This window comes from Microcebus murinus, chromosome 1 (genome assembly GCF_040939455.1).
Source record: "Microcebus murinus isolate Inina chromosome 1, M.murinus_Inina_mat1.0, whole genome shotgun sequence".
Classification (NCBI taxonomy): Eukaryota; Metazoa; Chordata; class Mammalia; order Primates; family Cheirogaleidae; genus Microcebus; species Microcebus murinus.
In genome coordinates, this window is record NC_134104.1 from 67532954 (window position 1) to 67560043 (window position 27090).

The 27090-nt window shown below is 38.7% G+C and overlaps 2 protein-coding genes and 1 non-coding gene across 6 annotated transcripts in view; 2 read left to right on the plus strand and 1 right to left on the minus strand.

Moving 5' to 3' along the window:
- The window catches only part of DRC9 (dynein regulatory complex subunit 9), a 68669-nt gene that overhangs the window by 3476 nt on the left and 38103 nt on the right, over positions 1-27090 (plus strand). Inside the window, exons 1-5 of one of the 3 annotated variants that reach the window (XM_012780413.3) lie at positions 4711-5115; positions 9690-9760; positions 11270-11531; positions 18495-18703; positions 23749-23877. In XM_012780413.3, coding sequence (XP_012635867.1) covers positions 9723-9760; positions 11270-11531; positions 18495-18703; positions 23749-23877 — 638 coding nt within the window. In that variant the 5' untranslated portion in view covers positions 4711-5115; positions 9690-9722. The other 2 variants (XM_012780416.2, XM_012780414.2) reach the window with 2 other exon arrangements.
- On the minus strand, positions 786-4663 carry RPL35A (ribosomal protein L35a). 2 transcript variants are annotated; one of them, XM_012780418.2, is made up of 5 exons: positions 4592-4663; positions 3839-3882; positions 3484-3636; positions 2365-2509; positions 786-853 (listed from the first exon to the last, which is right to left on the minus strand). In XM_012780418.2, the coding sequence occupies exons 2-5, from the start codon at positions 3847-3849 to the stop codon at positions 830-832; spliced, it is 333 nt and encodes a 110-aa protein (XP_012635872.1). In that variant the 5' UTR covers positions 3850-3882; positions 4592-4663; the 3' UTR covers positions 786-829. The 2 variants fall into 2 exon arrangements, with proteins under 2 accessions (XP_012635872.1, XP_012635874.1); XM_012780420.3 differs by lacking the exon at positions 4592-4663 and adding an exon at positions 4361-4552.
- Positions 15634-15769, plus strand: LOC142875440 (small nucleolar RNA SNORA42/SNORA80 family). The gene has a single exon (XR_012922796.1). It is a non-coding gene; the product is annotated as a small nucleolar RNA SNORA42/SNORA80 family (small nucleolar RNA).

Sequence of the window (27090 nt, forward strand, 5' to 3'; positions counted from 1 at the left end):
GATTTGTTAGTTAATAAAAAAACTAATTGCTACTGCATCAATTAGAAATCTACAACCATATTGGAAGTTGATGCCTTAGTTCAAAACAGTATCTTAGTAAATCCTAAAGAGATTTAAATATTCTGGAGCATTGCTTAAATCTCTGAAATATGGTAAAATGTTAACCTTGCACTGTACTACCTTGAAACATGAAGCCAAGGTAATCTACACATCCATGCATTACTTCCTATCATACTTCCTTTTTCTAAGGTGGAAACATATGGTTTAATTGATATTTTCAGTCTGCATATTCCTCAGTCAATTGTAGTATATTGGAATGCTCTGTCCAGTCATAAATTCAGAGGATATCTCATCTGCCTATCTAAATGATCTGCCAAATCCTTCAATATAACCTCTATCCAAATTATTCCCAGTTCCTACTTTTAAGCTTCCCATCCAATTTACATAGAACAAGTACATATTACAATGTACTTTAAGAAATACTTTTAAGCTTATTTCACTTACTCTCAATCTAATGAAGAAGGCAGTCACCTTTCCACTTTCCCCAAAACTTACTTCCTCCCCTGAAGTCCCGTGTTAAGATACATTAAAGCCTCTGATTTTCTTTCACAGGCCCCATGCAGGAAAAAAAGAACTGTTACCTTCTAAATCTCTGTACTTGCCCTGTAATTGCCATTTTACAATTGACAATTGTACTCTGAAAGTGTTTGATAATCTCCACCATGTTAAACATATAGAAACTCAATTTAGGGCAATTAAGTTTTTTTATGCCACTTAACAAAAAATACAAGAATACAAATCCACTTTTATTTATTTACTTTTCATCAGTTTAAATTCTTGAGGGATACAGCATCTGGGGGAAAAAAACATATAGAAACATTAGGTGAATGTTATATACAAATTTACAAATATTAGTACCACAATATGGATAAATCTCCTCCCATTATCCCATTACTCATCTCCAAAAGTCAACCAGTTACCATTCTGGTGGTGAAAGAATTAAGTTTTTCTTTGTTTTTTGAGACAGGTTCCTGCTCTGTCACCCAGACTAGAGTGCAGAGGCACAATGATAGTTCACTGCAACCTCAAACTCTAGGGCTCAAGTGATCCTTCTGCTTCAATCTCTCCCAAGTAGCTTAACCTACAGATGCATACCACTATAACCAGCTAATTTTTCTATTTTTAGTAAAGGTAAAGTCTTGCTGTGTTGCTCAGGCTGGTCTCAAGCCATCTTCCTGCCTCGGCCTCCCAAAGTGCTAGGAATACAGGCATGAGCCAAGGTGACTAGCTGGAACTAAGTTTTTATAGCCTAAGTTTTTTATAGCCTCAGTTTCAAGGCGAACATACCATAAGAACCAGCACTAAAATGATTACTAAAGATAAATTTAATTTTGCTTCTACTAAAAATGGAATATAAACTATCTCTTCTGATAATGGCTGGACACGGTGGCTCATGCCTGTAATCCTAACATTCTGGGAGGCCGAGGCAGGCGGATCGCTCAAGGTGAGGAGTTCAAAACCAGCCCGAGCAAGAGCGAGACCCTGTGTCTACTATGAATAGAAAGAAATCAATCAGCCAACTAAAAATATATATAGAAAAAATTAGCCGGGCACAGTGGCACGTGCCTGTAGTCCCAGCTACTCAGGAAGCTGAGGCAGAGGATTGCTTAAACCCAAGAGTTTAAGGTTGCTGTGAGCTAGGCTAACGCCACTGCACTCTAGCCCGGGCAACAAAGTGAGACTGTCTCAAAAAAAAAACAACAACAAAAAAAACAAAAAACTATCTCCTCTGAATATAAACCCACTCATGTTGTAGGCTGAGCTGTACCACTCAGCAGGGTTCAACAGTACTCCAAGAATATGTTCTACTAAAAATGAGCCCTAACGAAAGAAAAAGCAAGAGATATTTGAAAAAGTCACAGGATCTGGAGTCCATGACTTGGGCTGAAGTCCTGAGATCTAGCAACATGAGCATTTATTTCTTTCCTGTACAAAATAAAGCTAATGACACCTATTCTAATAGGATTGACATGATGGAGATGGGAAAATATTAAGAATTATGCCAAGAAAAGTATGTTGGCTTTTTATTTTCTAGTAATTACTTCAGTGCCCAAAAAATATCTTTGCCAGAAAAAGTGTTCATTCAAACACCATTTTCCCCCAGGCAGCTTTAGCAAAATCTGAAATTTAGGCACAGTCCATTTGAACACCTTGCTTTCATCTTCCTAATATGCATTTACACAGTAATTGCTAATTTTGCAGCCCAATTTACTGGTGTCATTTTATAATCACAAAAGTTCTTAGAGCTCATTGAGCTTAGTGTTTGACACAACAGATGACCATTTTGCTAATAATCATACTTACCACACGGATTCTGTGTCCAATGGCCTTAGCAGGAAGGTTGCTTCGGAATTTGGCACGAACCATGCCACTGTTTCCGTGGGCCCGAGTTACTTTTCCCCAGATTACTCTGGTTTTGTTTGGTTTGCCACCAGGAGTCACTGTGTTGCTGATTGTAAAAAAGGATAATTGAGGTGTGAGAACTCAGGTATCCAATAGTTTTGATACAAATTCAAGGTGACCCCTAGACCAGTGGTTCTCAACCCTGGTCACCCATTTAATCGCACCTACTGTATGCCAGCCACTTTTGTAAAAAAAAAAAAAAAAAACTCTTTGTCAGATGGTAAGAGCTGCAATATTGCAAAAAATAGCAAAGAAACACAAGAATTGTGAGGATGTTTGTGTGTAGAGAAAAGAGTAATTGTTTGTGATTTTAAATATTAAATAGCCAAGGAAGTTCTCACTGAGGTGGTAAAGGAACAAAAACCATAGACTACTAGTGCAAGCAGAGCAAATAGTTAAGTGCTAAAGAAATGAGATGGAAGTGTCCTGGCTTGGGGAAAGATTGTAGATACCCAAGAGAATCCTAGCTGGATAAGAGAAATAAGGAACCCTAAACGCATGGGGTCTTAGAGGCCCCTTAATGACTTTGGCTTTTACTGAATGAGACAAACCACTGGGGTTTGAGCAATTTAAGCATGCAGACCTATAATTTTAAAGGAACACTCCAGCTGTAGGAGAAAAGGGGAGCAAGGATGAAAGCACTTCCCCAGAGATTTTAACTGGCCTAGAGTGGGTTAAGAGCCCAGGATTAATGTACAGATACACTAACATCTTTAAACATGTATAAAAAATATAGTTTTAAGAAATTAACGAAATTTATTAAGGTACACGAAAAGTGCTCTATAAAACTTTAAAAGGATAATAAGGAATTAGATCCTTATTATTTTCTAAATGCTGAAGATAGGTAGGTCCAACACCACCCACGAGAGTAACATCCTTCTATAACCTCCTATGAAGATCCTTAAAGGCCCAGAGTAGACGCCACAATATCAATCACTTGATTAACATCTTTTATTCTTTCAATAGAAAAATTAGAGAGTTCTCTCAAGTAAAAACTCAGAAACATTATTATAAACTTACTTCTTTGCTTTGTATACATAAGCACATCTCTTGCCCAAATAGAATTCAGTTTCATCTCGGGCATAAACACCTTCAATTTTAAGAAGAGCTGTGTGCTCTCTTTGGTTCCGGAGACCGCGCTTATAGCCAGCAAAAATGGCCTTCGACCACAGCCTAAGACACACAAGATACATAACATTAAACGTAAGCTTCAACAAACGCTGGTATAACTTGACTTGTAATAACCCCCTGCCAAAGTTATCTGTAGCTAACATTTAATTTTTTCCCAACAATTTTAAGTTCTCATTTACGAACGTTCACGTTTTATGATCAAAATATGATCAAACCGCAAAGCAACCGTATTTAAAATGCGTACCTTCCAGACATATTTGCCTTCTAGAAGTCTTGTTCCCAGGAGACCTTAAAACAAAAACACTCAGTTTAAAACCACGCAACGCAAGTTTCTCACCTTGTTCTCTCTCGTTTAAGCCTGTTAGGCAAATTCTTTTATGAACGGCATTTCAAGAGTACAGAGCAAGGTAATTATACCGTAACATCTACATATATCGCAGAATGTGGCAAGACATCCAAACCTCAGAGAATGGCTGATATTTAAGCAAACTGCACAATGAAAACAAAAACCAAGTGGTAAGACTGTACACTAAACCTCCAAAACGAAACCCTGAGAAGATTTATGCCATTACCAGACAAAATTCAGGGGGAAAAAAATGAAACTTTATCAAGCAGGTTGAGAAGCACGCAAGACTTTATAAATGGCTAAGGAAGAAAAAGCTTATGAAAGAAGACTGTAGACAAGCAAAGTGAGGTTTGGAATGGGGAAAAACTCAGCCTAATGGAACCACTGCTTCCTGGGTAACTGAAAACGAACAAAGTGCACCCATTTCACTCCGCTCAGGCCCAGGAACTAATTCTGATTGCCGTTCCAGGGAGTCGGGGAACTAGCACCATCAGTCTCGTATCTCCTCCATCCTGTCCTCCCTCTTCCTGAAGCCCACAGAAATCACTGGCCAGCAGAGATTCCAAGGCGCACGGGTGCCTTGCCAACGTATATGGACGAACCCTCCCCAATTATTTGCCCACAAAGTTCAGCAGCAGTCGCTTCACTCACCTCCACAGGCTCCAAGATGGCGGAAAGAGAAACGCGAGGCCCCGCTGCGTGGCCTTCTGGGAAAAATGCCTTTCCGCCCCGCCCCTCGTTTAGGCATCTTCCCTAACCGCCAGAAAAACAAGCTTCAGAAATCGTCTTTGGACTGAAAGAAGCCGCATTCAAACTCACTCTTACAATTCTTTTCCTATGTCCATGCATCTTTGTAAGCTGCAACATATATTATTTGGAAACAGAGGAAGGCAGAAGTAGTAGCCAGCTAAAGAAGAGAAAAGAGGAAACGGTCCTCCAAAGCTGTGGGTTGTCATGGAAACGTTTTAGGATGCGCTTGATTCCTGTGTCCAAAGGTGCTGTAGGTGGAAAGGCTTTAGCTCGACTAGAGGACATTACCCCCACCACTCCCAACCTCGCCCTCAAGATTGATTCGCGAACATGGAGGTGTTTTACCCTCGTACCACACAGGAATAGGAAAAACGGAGATTCCTGGATCCCACCTCGCCTGGAAGAGAAAGGCCGGGAACACGAAGGCAGGAGTTGTTCCTTCTCGTTAACTATTCTTATTTCCTTCTTTCCACTCGTCTACTTTTTAAAAAATCTCTTTTTTAAAAAATGACTTAAGTTCTTACCTCCATTATTCTCTTTGACTCCAAGGGGGAGGAGGACTTCTGAGGAGACTCAATCGCCTTTTTAGGATAACTTTTTCAGCTGCCAAACTGACACTCTCCAGGAGCCCAGCACCAGGCCCGCGCATAACAGGTCTTCAATAAATACTTGTAGACTACAATGAGGTGTATTAGGGGACGCCAGAGATGTGCATTTCCTAATTATTGCACATTTATTTGTGGTTGTCCTATCGATTCATTCATCTGTTCAACAAATAGTTTAATGAATCACTGCCACATACCAAGATTTGTTGCAGTCTTGAATGGCGCTGCAGTAAACAAAACAAACAAATCTTTGCCCTAACGGAGCTTAGATCCTACTACGGGAAACAAGACAATGAGCAGGTAAAATATATGACATATAGAAAAATTAAGCAGAGGCGCCACTATTAAAGAGCCTTTAAAAAAATTTGAGATAGGAAGCCATTGAGAGTTCTGTACAGAGGAGTGACTCGATCTGACTTTCATTTTAACAGGGTCACTCTGTTGAGACAAAGTAGGCAAGGGCACCAGCAGGAATATCAGTTAGGAGGCTCCTGTAATAAACCTAGTGAGAGACGATGGAGACAGGGGCGATGAATATTGGAATTCTGAATATGTTTAAATTCTGACAGGTTTTGCTGATTAATGAGGAATGAGAGAGGAGTAAAGGATAACTGCAAAGTTTTGTGACATAGATGTATGTAAGTCACATTTTAAATCAGATCTTGCTGAGTGTGGTGGCTCATGCCTGTAATCCCAGCACTTTGGAAGGCCAAGGCAGAGGAATTCTTCAGACCAGGAGTTCGAGACCAGCCTGGGCAAAACACATGAAGACCTCATCTCTACAAAAAAAAAATATTTAAATAGATCAGAATAGAGCTTGCACCTTGTAGCCCACTATCACATCCAATTTTCTCTGTCCCAGAAATGTACTAGAAATTTCACTATTAGAGATTCATTAATCCAGGTACTAAATGTAAGTCCTCCTGGGAGGAATAACACATTAAATGTGATTTTCATTCATTTGTTCATGCATTCATTCCACATGAATGAATACTTACTCAGCATAGTACCTGAAATTTAGAATACAATAATGCTCATCACTGTCATGGTCCCAGCTTTCATGGAACTTAACAGTCTGCTGGGGAGAAATTGACATAATCATTACAAATTGTGAGGAGAGGCCGGGCGCGGTGGCTCACGCCTGTAATCCTAGCACTCTGGGAGGCCGAGGTGGGCGGATTGCTCAAGGTCAGGAGTTCAAAACCAGCCTGAGCGAGACCCCGTCTCTACCATAAAAATAGAAAGAAATTAATTGGCCAACTAATATATATAATATAAAAATCAGCCGGGCATGGTGGCTCGTGCCTGTAGTCCCAGCTACTTGGGAGGCTGAGGCAGGAGGATCGCTTGAGCCCAGGAGTTTGAGGTTGCTGTGAGCTAGGATGATGCCACGGCACTCACTCTAGCCTGGGCAAGAAAGCGAGACTCTGTCTCAAAAAAAAAAAAAAAAAAAAAAAAAATTGTGAGGAGAGCTCTGCAAGAAAATAAACAGTGCCCTGGTGCTTGAACTGAAGAAGTGGTATCCAGCCTGATGAGTCAGGGAAAGTATCACTTGGAGAAGTGTCATTAAGGCATTTTTCAAACTGCAGGTGATGAGCCATTTGTAGATAATGATCATAATACTTTTTAAAACAAAATATGATAGAATCAAAATATCAGAGTGTTATGACATATGGTAAGTGAAACATATTTTATGAAACTTATATTTCAGTTATTTGTGTGTGTACATATATATATTTATATAAATGTATATATGTACTAGGTCATTGTAACAGCCCTGGAAGAAAACAATTGTCAGAGTTGAGAGTTTGTATCTGTATACAAAGGTAAACCAGGAGTGAAACTACAAGGTATGATGCAGTCTCCAGGGACATGGGGAAGAAATAGTTACTTGAGCCCAGAGAGAGAGAGTAATTTGGCGAGAGTTGCCTGACAGGATCTGTCTTTTGATAGAGGAACATAGCCAACCAATAATAATCCATCAGAGAGAGAGAGCTGGGAGAGTAAATATCTTACTTTAATAAATAAGTAAATACCTGGACTCTCCCATTGATGCACTCCATATGGGTCAGTCTCTCAGATCACAGAAAATGGTGGAGATTGGATCCAAAGGGGCAAATGACAGTTACCTAGAAAAAATGACTTTTTAAGCTGGTACCTAATGGATAAGTGGGACTTTACAAAGTGAAAAGGTGAGGGGAAAGTGGTTCAAGTGGGAGAGATAGCCTGTGCAAAGACCCTGAGTTGGAAGATAGCATGATTCCATAGAACTAAGAAGCTCATTGAGGGTAGAACCAAGAGAGCAAGAAAAGGGCTGTTCTAGGTGGGTCTGGAGAGGAACAGAGGGGGCCAAGTTAAGAATATTGGTCTTTGTCCCAAGGCAATGGGAAACCATTGAAGAATTTTAGGAGAGACATGATCAGATTTTTAAATTTTAAAAGATCACTCTTTTATTTTAAAAAGATCACTTCCAATTTGGAGGCTGTTAGACTAGTTCAAGAAAAAAACAGCTACTAGACCCAACATAGTGCTGGAAGATATGGAAATAAAAGGTAAAATCCACAGGACTTGGTGATGGTTTGGATTAGGGGGAATGCTGATGTTGAGATGAAGGAGGTGGCAGGAGAGACTTCTGGGTTTCTAGCATTAGAATTGAGAAGCTAAAACACCATGAAAATGCTACATTCTACATGAACATAGCCCAATCTTACCTATGTGAATCACCTTTACCTATGCCCCAAGCCTAAAGGAGTGGAAAAACAAACAACATAACAAACACAATTCTGCTTAATATCATGCTCCTTCCTTCTAAGACTTACCTGGCTATTGGGGGCTGATTCTGGTGTTATACCTCATACTAATCACTCACTATAGCCTATAATGTATGTGTGTTGCATGACGCAGTGGTAGCCAACATTTTCTTCATACACGGTTACTGCCTTGGGACGTAACAAGAGGCCTGAGTTTCTGTACATAAGCAAATGTTGCCCAGCTGCCACACGGTGGGCCCCCGTGGTGGGAGTCTGGAGGCCATAAAGATTAGAAGAACATTCCCAAGGTCCAGCCCCGTCAGATGGTTGGTAGTCAATGACGGGTAAGACTCCTCAAGGGAGGAGCAACCTATGACAGACGAAACCATGGGGGTCAGCGGTTGGCTGGGAAAGATCACAAGAAGTTCTTCTGATGGCTGCATTGTTTAATGTTGCTTATCTCGGCCTTGGTTTTTGAGTTATGTCTGGCGCTGGTGCCTCAAGTAACCATTTCGAGGTCTGAGACCATGGGAAATAGTTCCCTTGTGAAACATCTCCAGAATTGATAGTTATTGCTGCTATGCTCAGATGCTCATGTACAAGGAACTAATCTTGGGTCTGGGGGGATAAAAATAAAGCAACTGGTGCATTAAGCACTCGAGTCATGTATTGTCCATGTGTGTCTGTGTCATTATTTTATGTTCTGTGTCCATCCCCCGTCCTGTAATCAGGCCACATCACCTGGCATCAGAAAATTTGGCTAGTTTAGAGTATCTTGTTTCAAGTTTACACAAATATTCTGTTATATATGTTTGAACTTTTGCATATCAGATTTTTCTTGTGTGAGACATACTTTCACCACCTCTCTCAGGGATATTTAATACTTTTCTGTGGACAAAATCACACTGGAAACTTAACATTCACTAGTCATTTACTATAAAGCAAAATTCTCCATGGTGGTCTCATTGTAAAGCTAATTTAAGCAGAAAGGGTTTTAGTTTACTCAGGAGGGGTAACATCTTACTAGCAGCATTAAACTGATTTCCAGGAGTTAATAGTTTTTCTAAATGTAATCTCATTTGTTCTTATAAGTCCAGGTGCAACAAATTCTGTTATCTGGCAGATGAGAGGAATGATGTGATCTAATTAAATATTATAGTAATTAGAATGATAGAAAAATATGTTGTATAGAGATTACCAATGAAAAATCAGAATGCAATAAAACACATTAACAGCTACTCAGGAGGCTGAGGTGGGAGGATAGCTTGGGGCCAGGAGTCTGAGGCAGCAGTATGTTTATGATCATGCCTGTGAATAGCCACTGCAATCTATGCTGGGCAACATAGCAAGAACCCATCTCTAAGAAAATTTAAAAATTAAAAAAAACCTGAAACCATGTTGGACATTAATTTACCTTAAGAAGAGGCTCAAAAGGTGCATGTGTCTTCAGGTTTGGTAGACTACTTACTGTGTTCCCCCTCATCAGTGGTTGTTTCCTCTCCGGGACTACTCTACTAAGTGAAAAGAGGGGATAAGCCACAGCTCTTGTCATTCTTTAATTTTCTCTTACTAAAAGGGCATCAAAATAACTCATACATCATTTAGGACTCCCTTAAACTAATCCCAGTGTTCTTCCCATTTTAGGTGACTGCATTTTTGTGAGATTATAAATACACCATGGAGGATAACAAAACTAACTCTGGAAGAATGGAAGAGTATGTTCAAAATTCTAATTTATATTGTATATATATATTTTATTTTTTTTATTTCCCTTTCATATATTGTATATATATATTTTAAATTATGCCTTCTGTTAAATTTCATCTATTACTTGCCTATTGCTGTATAACAGATCACCCCAGAACTTAGTGACTTAGAATATAAACATTTATTATTTCACACAGTATCTGTGGGTCAGGAGTTTGGGAACAGTTTAGCTGGATGGTTCTGGCTTGGGGTCCTTCATAAGGTTGAAGTTGGCCAGGGACTGCAGTTTTCTGAAGACTTTTTTTTTTTAATCTTTTTTTTTTTTTAATTTCAGCATATTATGGGGGTACAAATGTTAAGGTTCCGTATATTGCCCATGCTTCCCCTCCCCCTTCAAGTCAGAGCTTCAAGGGTGACCATCCCCCAAATGTTGCACATCTCACTCATTGTGTTTGTATATACCCATCCTTATCTGAAGACTTGATGGGGACTAGAGGATGCACTGCCAAGATGGTTAATTTACAGAGCTGGCAAGTCGATGCTGGCTACTGGCAAGAGGCCTTCATTCCTCCCCTTCATGGATATCTCCATAGTACTGCTTAAGCGTTCTCATGACAAGGCAGCTAGCTTCCTTCAGAGTGAGAGATATGAAAGAGTAAGGCAGAAGCTGCAATATCTTTTATCACCTAGCCTTGGAAGTCACACTCTGTCATTCCCATAATATCCTTTTGGTTACATAGGTTAGTTCTAGTCAATGTGGGAGAGACTACACAATTGTATGAATACCAGGAAGTGAGAATCATTTGGGGCAACTTTGAAGACCGGCTACCACATTCTGTTTTTTACTAATCATGAGTCACTTTTGCTTAGCAACTAAAGTTGTTTCTAAAAAAAAAAATTAATTTTGGCTCAAATTCAACTTAGTTAAGCATCGCCAATAGCATGGGCTACATATCTTTATTAAATGGTTAAGTAGGCCGGGCGTGGTGGCTCACACCTGTAATCCTAGCACTCTGGGAGGCTAAGGTGGGAGGATCACTCAAGGTCAGGAGTTCGAAACCTGCCTGAGCAAGAGCGAGACCCTTTTTCTACTAAAAATAGAAAGAAATTAATTGGACAACTAAAAATATATATTAAAAATTAGCCAGGCATGGTAGTGCATGCCTGTAGTCCCAGCTACTCGGAAGGCTGAGGCAGAAGAATTGCCTGAGCCCAGGAATTTGAGATTGCTGTGAGCTAGACTGATGCCATGGCACTCTAGCCAGGGCAACAGAGTGAGACTCTGTCTCCAAAAAAAAACCAAAAAAAAACCAGTTAAGTTGTTTACTTTTCATTGGTCAAAATAGAAGGTATATGCAAAATCACATGTAAATTCTAGCTTTTGTTTTTCATTTAGGTTATATTATATGATAATATGAACTTCACAGAAGCCAGTCTAAGTGCTGCCTGTGCTTTTGAATTTAAGTAATATTTAAATGATGGTCATTGACTTATTTTTTTCTTTATCCTTTCCTTAGAGGCAGTCTGGAAACCTTGAACCTTCCTCCAAATCCTTCGCATTCTGAGATGATGGTGTCAGTGACTGGTGAACCACCTACTGCTGCAGAAGAAGTAACAGCTGTATGTACAGATGTAGAAATCATCCCAGAAATCATAGAGCCACTCTCCCTTCCAGATATGCTGAGGATCTCTGCAGTTCTGGAGGATACCGTAGACCAGCTCTCTATTCTAAACTATATCATGCCAGTTCAATATGAAAGAAGAACAAGTATCTTCATGGTATATACTCACTCACCATTTAACTTTGCTTTCTTTCCTTTATATTTCCTTTATACCTATGCCTTAAATTTCACTTGAGAAATAGCACTTTTATCTCAGATAAAGGGCTACAGTAACTATCTGAGATGTGTACTCTCAATTGATGGAATGAAACTGCCATAGCTCAGTGTACATTACCAGGCAGAATATCCTTTTCTGATATGTTGACATTATTCAAAAGGCCTATAGTTAAATCAGTATAAATGCAGTATATATACTGAGGAGATCAAATTAACTGAGTTTTCCTACCTACCTTGTATTTCTCACCTGCTAAATGCTAACAACACTAGGGGTAGGAAACTCAACTCAATCTTCTCAATATTACTTTAATCTAAAATGACTTTGCTTCTGCAACAGGTATTCCCACTTAAAAAAAAAGACTGTTGTCATTGCTGACTATGTTGCAACCTGCCTTTCTGAATGTCCAGCCATATTATTGTATTAACCATTACATTTTTTTTTTTTTGAGACAGAGTCTCACTTTGTTACCCAGGCTAGAGTGAGTGCCATGGCGTCAGCCTAGCTCATAGCAACCTCAAACTCCTGGGCTCATGCGATCCTCCTGTCTCAGCCTCCCAAGTAGCTGGGACTACAGGCATGTGCCACCATGCCCGGCTAATTTTTTTTTTTTGTATATATATTTTTAGTTGTCCAATTAATTTCTTTCTATTTTTAGTAGAGACGGGGTCTTGCTCAGGCTGGTTTTGAACTCCTGACCTCGAGCAATCCACCCGCCTCGGCCTCCCAGAGTGCTAGGATTACAGGCGTGAGCCACTGCGCCCGGCCTTAACCATTACATTTTTAATAATGTTTGGGCTCTTCTGCAAAGTACCACTAGGTTATCAAAAAAATTTAACTTGGTCTGTAAGCTGGAGATCCTTGGAAAAAAGTAAACAAAAGAAAGAAAGAAAGAAAGAGAGAAAGAGAGAAAGAGAGAGAAAGGGAAAGGAAAGGAAAAGAAAAAGAAAAAGAAGAAAAGAAGCCTTAACTTGGTAGTGAGCGAAGTCCTTATAAATAATTTTTTAAAAACAGGGTCTTGCTATATTGCCCAGGCTGGTCTCGACCTCCTGATCTCAAATGATCCTCCCATTTCAGCTCCCAAAGCACTGGGATTACAGGTGTGAACCACCATGCCTGGCATAAATTTTTAAATTTCAGTACCTTTGCTTGTAGATATAAAATGCAAACAATGTGTAAATACAAATACACATTTATCAAGTTTCAAAAAATATTATAATTTTATATAAAATGTATTATTATTTCTGATTCTATGACAAATGAAAATTTCTTTATAAATGAGAGGGTAAATTGCTTTTCATGTCTAACAGAAAGAAGTCTGTATTTATTAAGAAAATTAAATTTTCCTTTAATTGTCTATACAAGTTAAAAATTTCTTTTGTTATTACTATTATGTATATAGCCTGAGTTCTTAAAGTTTTTATTAAAGCTTAAAAGTTTATATAAGATTTTAATAGGTCTGGGCATGGTGGCTCAGGCCTATAATCCTTCCTCTTTGAGAGACCAAGGTGAGAGGATTTCTTGAAGCTAGGAGTTCAAGACCTGCCTGAGCAAGAACTAGACCTATCTCTACTAAAAATAGAAAAATGAGCCGGACATGTCATGTGTAATCCCAGCTACCTCAGAGGCTGAGGCAGGAGAATCTCTTGAGCCCAGGAGGTTGAGGTTGCAATGAGCTATGCTGACACCATTGCACTCTAGCTCAAGCAACAGAGCAAGACTCTCTATCTCCAAATTTAAAAAAAAAAAAAAAAGGTGTGCCTCATGCCTGTAAATCCTAGCACTTTTAGAGGCTGAGGCTGGAGGATCACTTGAGGTCAGGAGTTTGAGACCAGCTTGAGTGAGACCCAGTCTCTACAAAAAATAGAAAAATTAGCTGGGCGTGGTGGTACATACCTGTAGTCCCAGTTACTTGGGAGGCTAAGGCAGGAGGATCACTTGAGCCCAAGAGTTTGAGGTTGCAGTGAGCTATGATGACTCCACTGCACTCTAACTTGTGTGACAAAGTGAGACTCTGTCTCAAATATAAAATAAGATAAAATGAAATAAAACACTGGGTTTGCGGTCAGGTTTAGCTGTGTGCTGTAAGCAATTCATTTTACTTTCTTGGTCTTAGTTTTCTCATTTGTAAATTGTGACACAGTTTTAACAAAATGACATATAGGTCCCTTCCTATGCTAACATTCTGTGAGTTTGGGGGTAGTATTAAAATGACATAATTATAATAGGAATTGTATAATGTAAATTAACTTCCTTATCAAATTATGAAGATTAAATCGATTAGAACTCAAGAACTAAGTCTTTCCATGCATTTAAAATAAGAGTCTAATCTTAAATTAAGCAAGCTAACAAATAGTATAGAAGAGACATGGTGTATTCTTCCTATTATGTCCTTCAGTAAGAATCAAAAATAAGATGGGAAGACAGTCAGTTGACAAATGAAGTCCTATCAATGATATTTGCTATCAGTCTTTAAAAAAAGTAATTCGAGGCTGGGCGCAGTGGCTTACGCCTGTAATCCTAGCACTTTGGGAGGCCGAGGCGGGCAGATTTCTCAAGGTCAGGAGTTCGAAACCAACCTGAGCCAGACCCCGTCTCTACCAAAAATAGAAATAAATTAATTGACCAACTAAAAATATATATACAAAAAATTAGCCGGGCATGGTGGCGCATGCCTGTAGTCCCAGCTACTCGGGAGGCTGAGGCAGTAGGATCGCTGAGCCCCGGAGATTGAGGTTGCTGTGAGCCAGGCTGACGCCACGGCACTCACTCTAGCCTGGGCAACAAAGTGAGACTCTGTCTCAAAATAAATAAATTAATTAATAAAATAAAATAAAATAAAATAAAAAAAGTAATTCGCCGGCTGGGCGCGGTGGCTCACGCCTGTAATCCTAGCACTCTGGGAGGCCGAGGCGGGCGGATTGCTCAAGGTCAGGAGTTCGAAACAAGCCTGAGCAAGAGCAAGACCCCATCTCTACTATAAATAGAAAGAAATTAATTGGCCAACTAATATATATAGAAAAAAAAAATTAGCCAGGCATGGTGGCACATGCCTGTAGTCCCAGCTACTTGGGAGGCTGAGGCAGTAGGATTGCTTGAGCCCAGGAGATTGAGGTTGCTGTGAGCTAGGCTGATGCCACGGCACTCACTCTAGCCTGGGCAACAAAGTGAAACTCTGTCTCAAAAAAAAAAAAAAAAAAAAGTAATTCGCCATCATAGAAACTCAGGAGAGAATTAAAAGAAGCTAAATTGTTCAGCATCTGTCACTCTTCCAGTATATAAAAGAATGAAACTTTTGCACTGTTTTATTTTGGTTTATGATAGTGATCTTTCAACCAAAAAATTTTCTGACTTAATAGAAACCCTCTCATGATTTTATAGTGTAAAAAGTAAACCCTTGCACTATTGTGTTGATTATTAGCAGTTTAAAAACTCCTTTCTCAATGTTAGTTATATACCTTTTAAAAATTGTGACTCTCTTAAAAATTTTTGTTTTTTACTTCATGAAACTATAGTTGTTCTAACTCATGAATCTTAAGATGCCATTGCCCTATAAAGCATAGGATATATAATTATTATTATTTTTTAAAGGCAAGGTCTTCCTGTATTGCTCAGGCTGGCCTGTAACTCCTAGGCTCAAGCAATTTTCTAGCCTCAGACTCCTAAGTAGTTGGGATTATAGGTGATCACCACCATGCCCAGCTAGGATATATGTATATTAATTAATTAATTAATTAATTTATATTTTAGAGACCAGGTCTCACTCTGTTACCCAGGCTGGAGTGCAGTGGTGCAATAATAGCTCACTGCAGTCTTGAACTCCTAGAATATATATTTTATTTTTTTACTCATGAGGTAGAACAGCAATAGAATATATATTTTAAAACCTTAATATGTATATGGATGTTTTCTTTCCCCAAAGGCTTTATATTATTCAGCCTTATAACAACCTTGGGAGGAAGGGTTTATCCCACTATTATACCTATTTTTACAGGTAAGGCCATTTCCAGATAGATTTTCATTTACTAGAATTATGAAGTGGGATGCATGGGTTTGGATTTATGACAGGCCCATCCCCCTGGGCCTCTCATAGTGCCCCATGCCAGAGCAAACTGTCACCCTAGACCAATGTCTGGTCTCTGTGCCTATAGGCTGCTGGTGCTGAAGCGGGTTGAAGAGTAGATAAAAGAAAAAAGAATTATGATGTAGAATAGTGAAAATTATATTAAAGTACCAGGTTCTACCAGAAGTGGGATGATTTGAGCAAAGTTTGGAAATAACTTTCTTTCAGGGAATACTGTTTTTCCCTTAGGGTCTAATGCCCTACCTTGTACATAGTGTGTGCTATATAAAAATACTTTTTAGTGAATGTACTAGAACATTTAGTAGGCTTCTTTAATTATCACGTAAAAATTCACATTTTTTTGTCTCAGTGTGCCAATGTGTAGAAAAAAAAGAAAAAGAAATTTTTTTAAAAATTCACATTTCCCTCTTGTAATCAGTAAATCAGGCCATAAGTCACATTTGCTTCCTTTTCCCAATGCCCAAACATAAAGGTAGAGAAGTAATAAATTGTTAGGTAAATCAGAAAATGGGGCCTCCTAGGCCTTACATTTTCTCCATAATCTCCTTAGACAAAATCTAAAATAATAACCATCCGTTTTACCAATGGGAAAATGGAGCCACAGAGATGTTAAATAGTTGCCTAAGGTCAATATAGTTTAGTATGAGATAGAGCTGGATTCAAACATGGCTTCCAAGTTCACATGTGTAGTCACTATATTATATGGCCTCTCAATGGCTCAAGCTTTTACCCACATATTAAATAGGAATCATCAATTAAAAGACATGTGCTAAGGCCGGGCGTGGTGGCTCACGCCTGTAATCCTAGCACTTTGGGAGGCCGAGGCGGGCAGATTTCTCAAGGTCAGGAGTTTGAAACCAGCCTGAGCGAGACCCCGTCTCTACCAAAAATAGAAATAAATTAATTGACCAACTAAAAATATATATACAAAAAATTAGCCGGGCATGGTGGCGCATGCCTGTAGTCCCAGCTACTCGGGAGGCTGAGGCAGTAGGATCACTGAGCCCTGGAGATTGAGGTTGCTGTGAGCCAGGCTGACGCCACGGCACTCACTCTAGCCTGGGCAACAAAGTGAGACTCTGTCTCAAAAATAAATAAATAAATAAAAGACATGTGCTATTCCCATGGTCCCTTAGTATTCAAGTTTTGGTCTGAAAAGGAAAGTATTTTGGCTTTTCCCTACATGACCCTCAAAATCTATACCATATTACTAAGTCTATCAACTTCTGCTTTTTGGTATGATTCTCCTTTTATTTTTTATATTTCAAATTCATGGGTTCAATAAACTTTTTTTTTTTTTGAGACAGAGTCCTGTTTTGTTGCCCAGGATAGAGTGAGTGCCATGGTGTCAACCTAGCTCACAGCAACCTCAAACTCCTGGGCTCAGGCAATCCTCCTGCCTCAGCCTCCCAAGTAGCTGGGACTACATGCATATGCCACCATGCCCGGCTGATTTTTTCTATATAATTTTGGTTGGCCAATTAATTTCTTTCTATTTATAGTAGAGACGGGATCTCGCTCTTGCTCAGGCTGGTTTCGAACTCCTGACCTTGAGCAATCCGCCTGCCTTGGTCTCCCAGAGTGCCAGGATTACAGGCGTGAGGCACCTCGCCGGCCTTTAATAAACATTTGAGTCTCTACTATATTCTAGGCATTGTTCTAAGCAATGGGACTATAAAGATGGCCGAGTTTATTTAATATCCAATCTTTTTCCAAAAATAATTTGAGACTAGCCTTAAAAAATTTTGTTTTTGGAGTGAACTAAGATCTCTAAGACACTGCCCCTTGCCTCATAGAACTCCCAATTTGCTGGAGATATTTCACAAATAATTACAATGTGATAGATGCCTGGTAACAGACCTATTTCACAAAGAACTTTACCTTTGATCAGAGTCTTAAAGATTACTAGGTGGGAGGCCGGGCGCGGTGGCTCATGTCTGTAATCCTAGCACTTGGGAAGCCGAGGAGGGCGGATTGCTCGAGGTCAGGAGTTTGAAACCAGCCTGAGCAAGAGCAAGACCCCGTCTCTACTATAAATAGAAAGAAAATGAATTGGCCAACTAATATATATAGAAAAAAAAATTAGCCGGGCATGGTGGCACATGCCTGTAGTCCCAGCTACTTGGGAGGCTGAGACAGCAGGATTGCTTGAGCCCAGGAGTTTGAGGTTGCTGTGAGCTAGGCTGATGCCACGGCACTCACACTAGCCTGGGCAACAAAGCGAGATTTTGTCTCAAAAAAAAAAAAAAAGATGGCTGGGCGCGGTGGCTCATGCCTGCAATCCTAACACTCTGGGAGGCCGAGGCGGGCGGATTGCTTCAAAGTCAGGAGTTCGAAACCAGCCTGAGCAAGAGTGAGACCCCCCCCATCTCTACTCTAAATAGAAAGAAATTAACTGGCCAACTAATATATAGAAAAAATTAGCCGGGCATGGTGGCGCATGCCTGTAGTCCCAGCTACTTGGGAGGCTGAGGCAGCAGGATCGCTTGAGCCCAAGAGTTTGAGGTTGCTGTGAACTAAGCTGATGGCATGGCACTCACTCTAGCCTGGGCAACAAAGCGAGACTCTGTCTCAAAAAAAAAAAAGATTACTAGGTGGTAAGTTTGAGAATGATGAAGAGGGGGAATGTTGTGTGAAAGCAAGAAGAAATAAAACAGCAAGATATATAGTTTGGTGTGGCTGAAGAAAGAGCTACATTTTCTTGGAGTATGGTGTACAAGTCAGAGAAGATGAGATTGAAAATGTGGACGGGGCCCTCTTATATTAATGTCTTTTGATTTTTTTAAAAAAATCTTTCTTAACATCATTTCTTGTTTTAAAAGAAAAACAAAGAAATGAATTCAGAGAGGAAAAGCTTAGAAAAACTTCCAATGGCCTCAACTATCTCGAAAGTACCTAAAGAAGGACCCAAGTTGCCAGAAATCAAACAAGGAGGCCTAGATTTTAACAAAATGCAGGAATTTATCCTCAAAAAACCTACAAAGCAGTCCTTAATAACTATGGAGACACTGAAGAAAATTCAGATGGACAGGTAAGGAAGGAGCATATTTGACAATGTAATGATGCATTTATACATAGATAAGAAAATGAGTGCAAGGTTGACTGATGGCTCTTTTCTCTTATGGGTTAGTCATTACTTTATATCCAAAATGACTGCTGGGAATAGGATTAGCTAAAGACTGGCTACAGGCAGTGTGGTACAATCTAAAGCATGGCAGCTATGGGATCCTGGACAGTTATTAAGCTTTTGTTTCCAATTTTTATTTTTTAGAGCTGATGTCTTGTTATGTTGCTCAGGCTAGAATGCAGTGGTTATTCACAATCAGGATCATAGCTCATTGCAACCCTTGAATTCCTACCCTCAAGCAGCCCTCTTGTGTAGCTGGGACTATAGGCATGCTCCATGCACGGGTGTTTCCAATTTTAAAAAACAAGACTACTAATAGCAATCTTGTAACATTCTTGTAAGAATTAAAAGTAAGGCACTAGCCTATTACCTGGCACACATTGGTAGCTATTGTGATGCTTTATCCATTAATAAGAAACAGCTACTATCAAACTAGCCAAATTCTAAATTGTATTTTAATCCTGAGGGTTTCTTAAAGGCAGATGCAATTTCCATTGTCCATTATTCAGTTTTTTCTTTTCAACTGGCTTGCTAACAAAGAAGCCTGTTAAGTTTAAAAGAGGGTGTAATGTCGTGGCCCATTTACAGGATGGAGGATGAACACAGAACACAAAACACAAATGCAGAACACAAAGAAAAACGCGGACACACATACAGATGGTTGACTTGAGTAATAATACACCGAGTCAGTTTTATTTTTATACTTAAAAAATTTAAAGTTAGTTCCTTGTACGTAACCACCCAGGCATTGCAGCAATGGCCATAAATTCCAGAATACGTAGCCTTAGGGAAGCAGATATCCCCTGGCTCAAGGTTTCCAGGTGGTTGCTCTAGGCACTAGGCATAGATCATGGACTGAGATTAGCAAGGATGGGCAAGGCAAGTCACAGGGGGCATTTCTCATCCCCATCTTTTCTTAGGGCGATCCCCCTAAGATCTTCAGCTGAACCCTGGTGGCTGTGTGTGGCTTAGGTCGCCCCTCCCTTGAGGGGTCTTACCCATCATTGACTAACCAGCCATCTTATGGGGTGTACACAGCAATCACAGGAATAATGTGTTTATTGTGTGGCCTCCAGACCCCCAATGCCGAGGGGTGAGGTAGCTCTTGCTAACTTGCAACTCAGGTCCTTTGTTATGCCTCTAGGCAACACCTTGTTTTTGTTATGCCTCAAGGCAATAGGGGCCTTGTCCGGAACATATTACTTTTAAATGCTCTGGGCAGAGCACGTACATTACTAAATTTAATTCTTAAAAAAAGGAAAATATATGTCAGTCCTCTACAGTGTAACATTAATGTAAGGACTTTTGATAAATGAGAGTTTAAAGCAATTACCTAAAGTCCGTTTTTGAAAAGTTTTATTGGACCACAGCATTGCCCATTTGTTTACATATGGTTTATGACTGCTTTCATGCTACAGTGGCAGAATTGAGCTATAAAAGTGAATTTACGGCCTACAAAGCCCAAAATATTTACTATGTACTTGTCCATTTATAGAAAAAGTTTGCTGACCCCTTTTTTAGACCATAACCAACGGTAAGCTCTCTTACTTAAGTCAGTCTGGCCCAGATTTGCCTATGTGACTGAAGGGTATTCTGCTTATAAAATGCCCAAACTAGTTAATATCCTTTTCATTCTCAGTGTAATGACTCATGCCCTTTCCTGAGAGATCCAAAATACCAGTCTCAGGTTATTTTTAGAGCATTAATCTTAGATTAATATTCCACATGAAACCCAAGGTGATGTATAATAATGAAATGTACATCCTCACCAGTTATTCAGAATCAAAGTAGAAATCAAAATATCAAGGGCATAAAATCTATGAATTTAAAACAGTAATTTGTAGCAAGTTTGTATATGCTTTCCTTGCTATTGGTCATCTTTATGCATTATAATCTTATTGTACTTAATTAAGAATTTTAAATTATTTATCATAAAAAATACTATCAAAAGACAAAATTACAACAAATTTAGTTTAAAGATCTTAACTGGCTTTTATTTGTGATTCTAGAATCAGGCAACCCCTCATTCTATAAAATGGGACTGTTTCCATGAGCTGAACCTAGGAAGTTGGGTTTATTTATTTATTTCGAGACAGAGTCTTGCTCTGTAACCTGGGCTAGAGTGCCATAGCATCAGCCACCCAAGTAGCTGGCATTACCATGCCTGGCTAATTTTTTCTATATATATTTTTTAGTTGTCTGGCTAATTTCTTTCTATTTTTTTAGTAGAGACAGGGTCTCACTCTTGCTCAGGCTGATCACGAACTCCTGAACTTGAGCTGATACCAGACCCTAATGACCCTGATGTAAGAAGTAGACCACCAAGGATGCAAGAATTACTAAGCAGGATGTCTTACAAACTGTTTGTGCTTTCTGTGACAGAAAATTATGATTAACCTTTATGGGCTGACCTCAAGACAATGTTGGTCATGAACAGGGTTTCTAGACACATAAAAATGTTATTATTGCCCTGTAAGGTGTCCCCCTCCTGCTCGGAAAAGGACCCCTACTCTGTGGAGTAGGATCTGTTGTCTGTGAACTTTCTGTTGCTAGTTAGCTTGCAATAAATAAATAAATCTTTCCAGTGCAAAGCCAAGAACCCATTTGTGAGTTTAGAGGACCTTCCTCCCTTCATTGGAGCACCCCCCACATCACTGGAATTATAGGCGAACTTTTTTTTTCTTAATACAGTTATTGAACCTTTTTATGTGAACTATTGTTAAACAATTGCTATGTAAAATATTAAGTATAATTCTTGCAAACTCTATATCAAAACATAATAGTTTTAAAAAAACATTAAAAATAGTTTTTTAAAAAACAGTAGTTTTTAAACTATTGTTTCACTTAGGAGAATATTATAAAGAACACTGGAAAAAAAAAAAAAAAAAGAACACTGGACTAGGGGTCAGGAAACCTGGGTTATGTATTTCCAGTTCTTTGTCAAACTAGTTATGTGAACTTTGTTAATTGAAAAAGAACCCAAACTCTATAAGATAATTTAAAGAGATTTATTCTGAGCCGATGTTTGTAACCACAGCGTGGAGCACATGGCCTGAAGAAGTCCTGAGAAAATGTGCCCAAGGTTACAGTTTGGTTTTATATACATTCATGGAAACAGGAATTACACATAAAGTCATAAATCAATACATGGAAGATATACATTGGTTTGGCTCCAAAAGGTGGAATATTTCCAAGCAGGGGCTGGAGCTTACAGGTTGTAGGTGGGTTCAAAGATTCTTTGATTTGTAGCTGGTTAAAGAAATGAAGCCTTGTCTAAAGTTGGACTGTTTTAAGATAAGAAAGTCTGTTAATCAGAGATAAGCCAGGGACATAATACTGGATTTAAGTGATCTGTTAAGTAAATTGATAGCCTGCAAGTGTGAGTTAACCTTTGTCTTGCATGGTGTTAGGTTCTGTTAATGATTTAGTATCTGATTGTCCAACTTGTGTCCAACCTCCTTCCCTTTCTGGCCAGGAATTTGTTTTTCTGGGGTCCCCTTTAGCCAAGATTGGTGTGGGGGATTTTAGGATTTTATTTTAGTTTATACCTCGGGCAAGTCACTTAATCATCCTGAGCCTGGGTACCCATCTCTAAAATATGAAGAATTTGATTAGTTCCTTTTAAATGATTTAACCTTTTCAAAATTATGAAATATTTTAAAAATGCAGAAAAGTGTAAAGAATAAAATAATGAATACTTATGTATGTAACACCAGATTTTAACATTTTACCAGGGTTGGTTTAGAGATGTGGCTTTTTTTTTCAAAGATAAAATATTTCAGATATAATTGAAGCTTCTACTCCCAAGTCCCTTTCTGGTTTCCACAAGGATAAACACTCTTCTGAATTTGTCATATATTATTCTGTAGCATGTTGTAATACTTTCATTATTTATTTATGTGTTTTATTTAAATAATTCATGTAGTTTTAATGTTTTTAAATATTATGAGGACATTGATACTTTGAGATATGAATCTGCCAACTTCCTCATTTGCTGGCAAATTAATAAACTCCTCAAAAAATGTTATATACATGATATCATATTGTACATTGAATATTTATTGTTGTTGGTCTTTGGTATGTAAACTTTTTTTGGGTTCTGTCTAGCTTGCTAAGAGTTTTTTTGGTGTTTGTTTTTAAAAGATGAGCGGGTGCTGAATTTTGCCAAATGCATTTGTTAGGGCGGAAGCTCATGGCATGGGATGAGAAAGAATTCTCCACACAAAGATTAGGATAGAAGAGGTTTATTATACTTTTCCCCAAGAGAAAAAGGGGAAAGGGCAAAGCAGGACAGAAAGGAGTGCTTTCCCTGAGGACGAGCAGCTTGGGCTTTTTATTGTGGGTTCTAAAGAGGTAAAGAAATATTAATTGCTATAGACTGACATAGGAGACAGCTAGGAGATGTTAGGGTGTTTGGTTTTCCTTTTTTTTTTCCTTCTCCTTGAGGCTGTCTTATCAGTCTCCTCTGGAGTATGATCTGGCCGGTCTGGTCTGGTGGATGTCAAGGAGCTGTCTGTTCAGCTCTTTTCAAATGCTGTAAAAACAATCTCTTTAGGTGGTTAATCTTAAAGACAGCTAGTTAAGGCCCATGTGGTTAAACTTAAAGATAGTGAGTTAAGGTCCATGTGGTTAATCAAACTTGGGGCAATGATCTTTCTGTCTTTTTTTTTATGTTAGTTTATTAGTAATGCAATCCTTTCAGCCTTTTCTGCATCCATTGAGATGGTCATATGGTTTGTCTCCTTTAGCCTTTATTAATGTGTTTTCTAGCAATAAATTTTCTTTTTCTTAATTTTAGATTTTCTAATGCTACACTATTTTTGCATTCCTGGGATAATTTCAATTTAGTTATGGTATTCCCTCTGGGTCTTAACTTACATGACTTTTGTAGCCATTGTGAATGTAGGGAAATATAATTTATTAACTAATCTTTTTGTTCTTCTTCACAGGCAATTTTTAAGTGATGTGATTGCAAATACCATTACAGAATTGGAAGATTCATGCACTTTCACAAATCTCCTGTCAGCTTTAAGCAAAGAGAGGGAAAACAAAATGCATTTCTATGATGTCATTGCCAGGTCAGAGTAATGTTAAGTTTATTTGTTTTGTTGTATTTTGAAGTGCCATAAAACTTTTACCAGAAATCCTTGATTTCTAAAGCAAACTAAACATGTACTTTCCAGGGAAGATAGTAGAAGTCAGAAATTTGGGTTCCACTCTTAGTTCTGCTGGGACAATAACTCAGATTTCTGGGCTTTAGTTATCTTTATCTATAAAACAGTAAGAATATTCTTCCTCCTGTAATAATCTTTCTTAATATTGAGTTCACTGAAAATCCTTGAACAACAACAAAGGCGTGCTAGTTTTCTTTTTCTTTCTTTCTTTTTTTTTTTTTTTTGAGATAGGATCTCACTCTGTTGCCTAGGCTAGAGTACAGTGGCATCATTATAGCTCACTGCAACTTCAAATTCCTGGGTTCAAGCAATCTTCTTGCCTTAGCCTCTCAAGTAGCTGGGACTATGGGTGCACACCACCAGGCCTGGCTAATTTTTCTATTTTTAGTAGAGACGGAGTCTCGCTTTTGCTCAGACTGGTCTCAAACGCCTGGCCTCAAGGAATCCTCCCAGCTTGGCCTCCCAAAGTGCTAGAATTACAGGCATGAGCCACCACGCCCAGATGAATGTTTTCTTTTCTAGAGCCTTTGAACTTTATTCCAAAGATTTTCATGCTTTAAGAATATTCAACATGGCCCGGCGCAGTGGCTCATGCCTGTAATCCTAGCTCTCTGGGAGGCCAAGGCGGGCCGATTGCTTGAGGTCAGAAGTTTGAAACCAGCCTAAGCAAGAGTGAGATCCCATCTCTACTATAAATAGAAATAAATTAATTGGCCAACTAATATATATAGAAAAAATTAGCCGGGCATGGTGGCGCATGCCTGTAGTCCCAGCTACTCAGGAGGCTGAGGCAGCAGAATTGCTTGAGCCCAGGAGTTTGAGGTTGCCCAAGAGTTTGAGATTGCTGTGAGCTATAATGGCACTCACTGTAGCCTGGGCAACAAAGTGAAACTCTGTCTCAAAAAAAAAAAAAAAAAAAAAAAAAGAGTATTCGATGCAATCAAAGTGTTTTGGGACCAAGATAAAATTCTGTTTATATAAACCCATATTTACTCAACATGAGAAAGTGTTTATCTTGTCTGCAGAGGTGGAATTGTTTTATTTTGAGTTTTTTTCTCCTCCTGTCCTTTTTAGTATTGGTAATAAATTTTGTACTACAGTTATTATGAACATTAGATTGATTAATATATGTAAAGCACTTAAGATAGTTCCTGGCATATGGTAAGTGCCTAATAACAATAATAGCTACTCTTACAGACATTTGTTGCTGGCAAGGAAGCAAGGAAATGAGCACTTGTATACATTGCTGGTGGAAGAATGAATTGGTACAACTTTTATAAAAGTGATTTATCTGTGAAAATAAAAATATACACACCTAATTTTAATTTTATAATTTTATGTACTATTCCATAATTTAATCATTCCCTGAGTTTGACCAATTAAGTTGTTTCCAAATTTTTGCTTTAGCAAATAGTGCTTCAGTGTATATCTTTGCACATAAATATACATCAGCAAATGTCTGAATCTATTATTATTTAATTACATTGAATTGCTAGATGTAAAATTAAGGACTCAAAAAGATAGTCTATAGTTTAATGGATGATATTATGAAGCTGTTAAAAGTATTGTTTTAAAAAGTTTAATAACATGGGGAAAATGTTTATGCCACAATTTTAAGTAGAAAAATAAAGGCTGGGAATAATACAATATTATCACATTTATAAAATACAACTAACAAAAATAGGTATAGAAAGATAACTGGAAGGAAATATACTGATATGTTAACAATATATGTGGTTTTTTAAAAATCTTTTTACTTTTAAGTATTTTCTAAATTTTCTCCTTTTTTACTGTTTTTTTAAATTTCAAAATATTAAGAGGGTACAGGCCGGGCGCGGTGGCTCACGCCTGTAATCCTAGCTCTCTGGGAGGCCGAGGCGGGTGGATTGCTCAAGGTCAGGAGTTCAAAACCAGCCTGAGCAAGAGCGAGACCCCGTCTCTACTATAAATAGAAAGAAATTAATTGGCCAACTGATATGTATATAAAAAAAATTAGCCGGGCATGGTGGCGCATGCCTGTAGTCCCAGCTACTTGGGAGGCTGAGGCAGAAGGATCGCTCGAGCCCAGGAGTTTGAGGTTGCTGTGAGCGAGGCTGACGCCACGGCACTCACTCTAGCCTGGACAACAAAGCGAGACTCTGTCTCAAAAAAAAAAAAAAAGAGGGTACAAATGTTTCTGTTACATGGGTAGCTTTTATAATGCTTAAGTCAGGGCTATTAGTTTGCCCATCACCTAAACAGTGTTCATTGTACCTGTTAGTAGGTTTTTACCCCTCCCTTTCCCCCCTTCCCCGTTCCTGATTTCCAATGACGTTTACTTCCCTCTGTGCTTATATGTGCCCATCCATTAGTTCCACCTTATTAGAGAGTACATGTAGTGTTTGTTTTTCCATTCTTGAGATACTTCACTTAGGATAATGATCTCCAGTTCCATGCATATTGCTGCAAAGGACATTAATTCTTTTCTTTTTGTGGCTGAGTCCTCAAATAAAAATAGACTAACTATTCGACCCAGCAATCCCACCTTGGGTATCTACTAATTTTCTCTTTATCAAGGGAAAAAATATACTTATTTGTAAAGATCTAAACAAAATACATATATTTTGACCCAGCATTCCTACTTCAGGGGAATCTAGCCTATAGAAAAAAAATCAGTTTGTATTAGACATATCTACAAAATATTTATTGCAGCATAATGGCAAAAATCTAGAAACAGCATAAATGTTCTTCAATAAAGGAATACTGTATTTGAGTAATTGTTAATTTTATAAGAGAAAAACAGGCTGATAGCCAAGAGGGTGTAATCATAAAAAAAAACAAAAAACAGGCTGGGCACAGTGGGTCATGCCTGCAATCCCAGCTCTTTTGGAGGCCAAGGCAAGAGAATGGCTTGAGCCCAGGAATTTGACACCAGCTCGGGTAACATAGCGAGACTCTATATCTATAAAAAACTTTTTAAAAATTAGCCAGCATGGGGGTATCCACCTGTAGTCCTAGATACTCAGGAGGCCAAGGCAGCCTGATCACTTGAGCCCAGGAGTTCAAAGCTGCAGTGAGCTATTGATACAATCATGCCACTGTCCTCCAGCCTGGGTGACAGAGCAAGACCCTGTCTCA

Bases quoted from the DNA above. Each gene is read 5' to 3' on its own strand.
- RPL35A (XM_012780418.2), bottom strand. The intron at 2,510-3,483 runs GTAAGTTTATAA...TTTTACAATCAG, and splicing joins TATGTATACAAAGCAAAGAA to CAACACAGTGACTCCTGGTG. The intron at 854-2,364 runs GTAAGTATGATT...TTTTTCCCCCAG, and splicing joins TTGGACACAGAATCCGTGTG to ATGCTGTATCCCTCAAGAAT.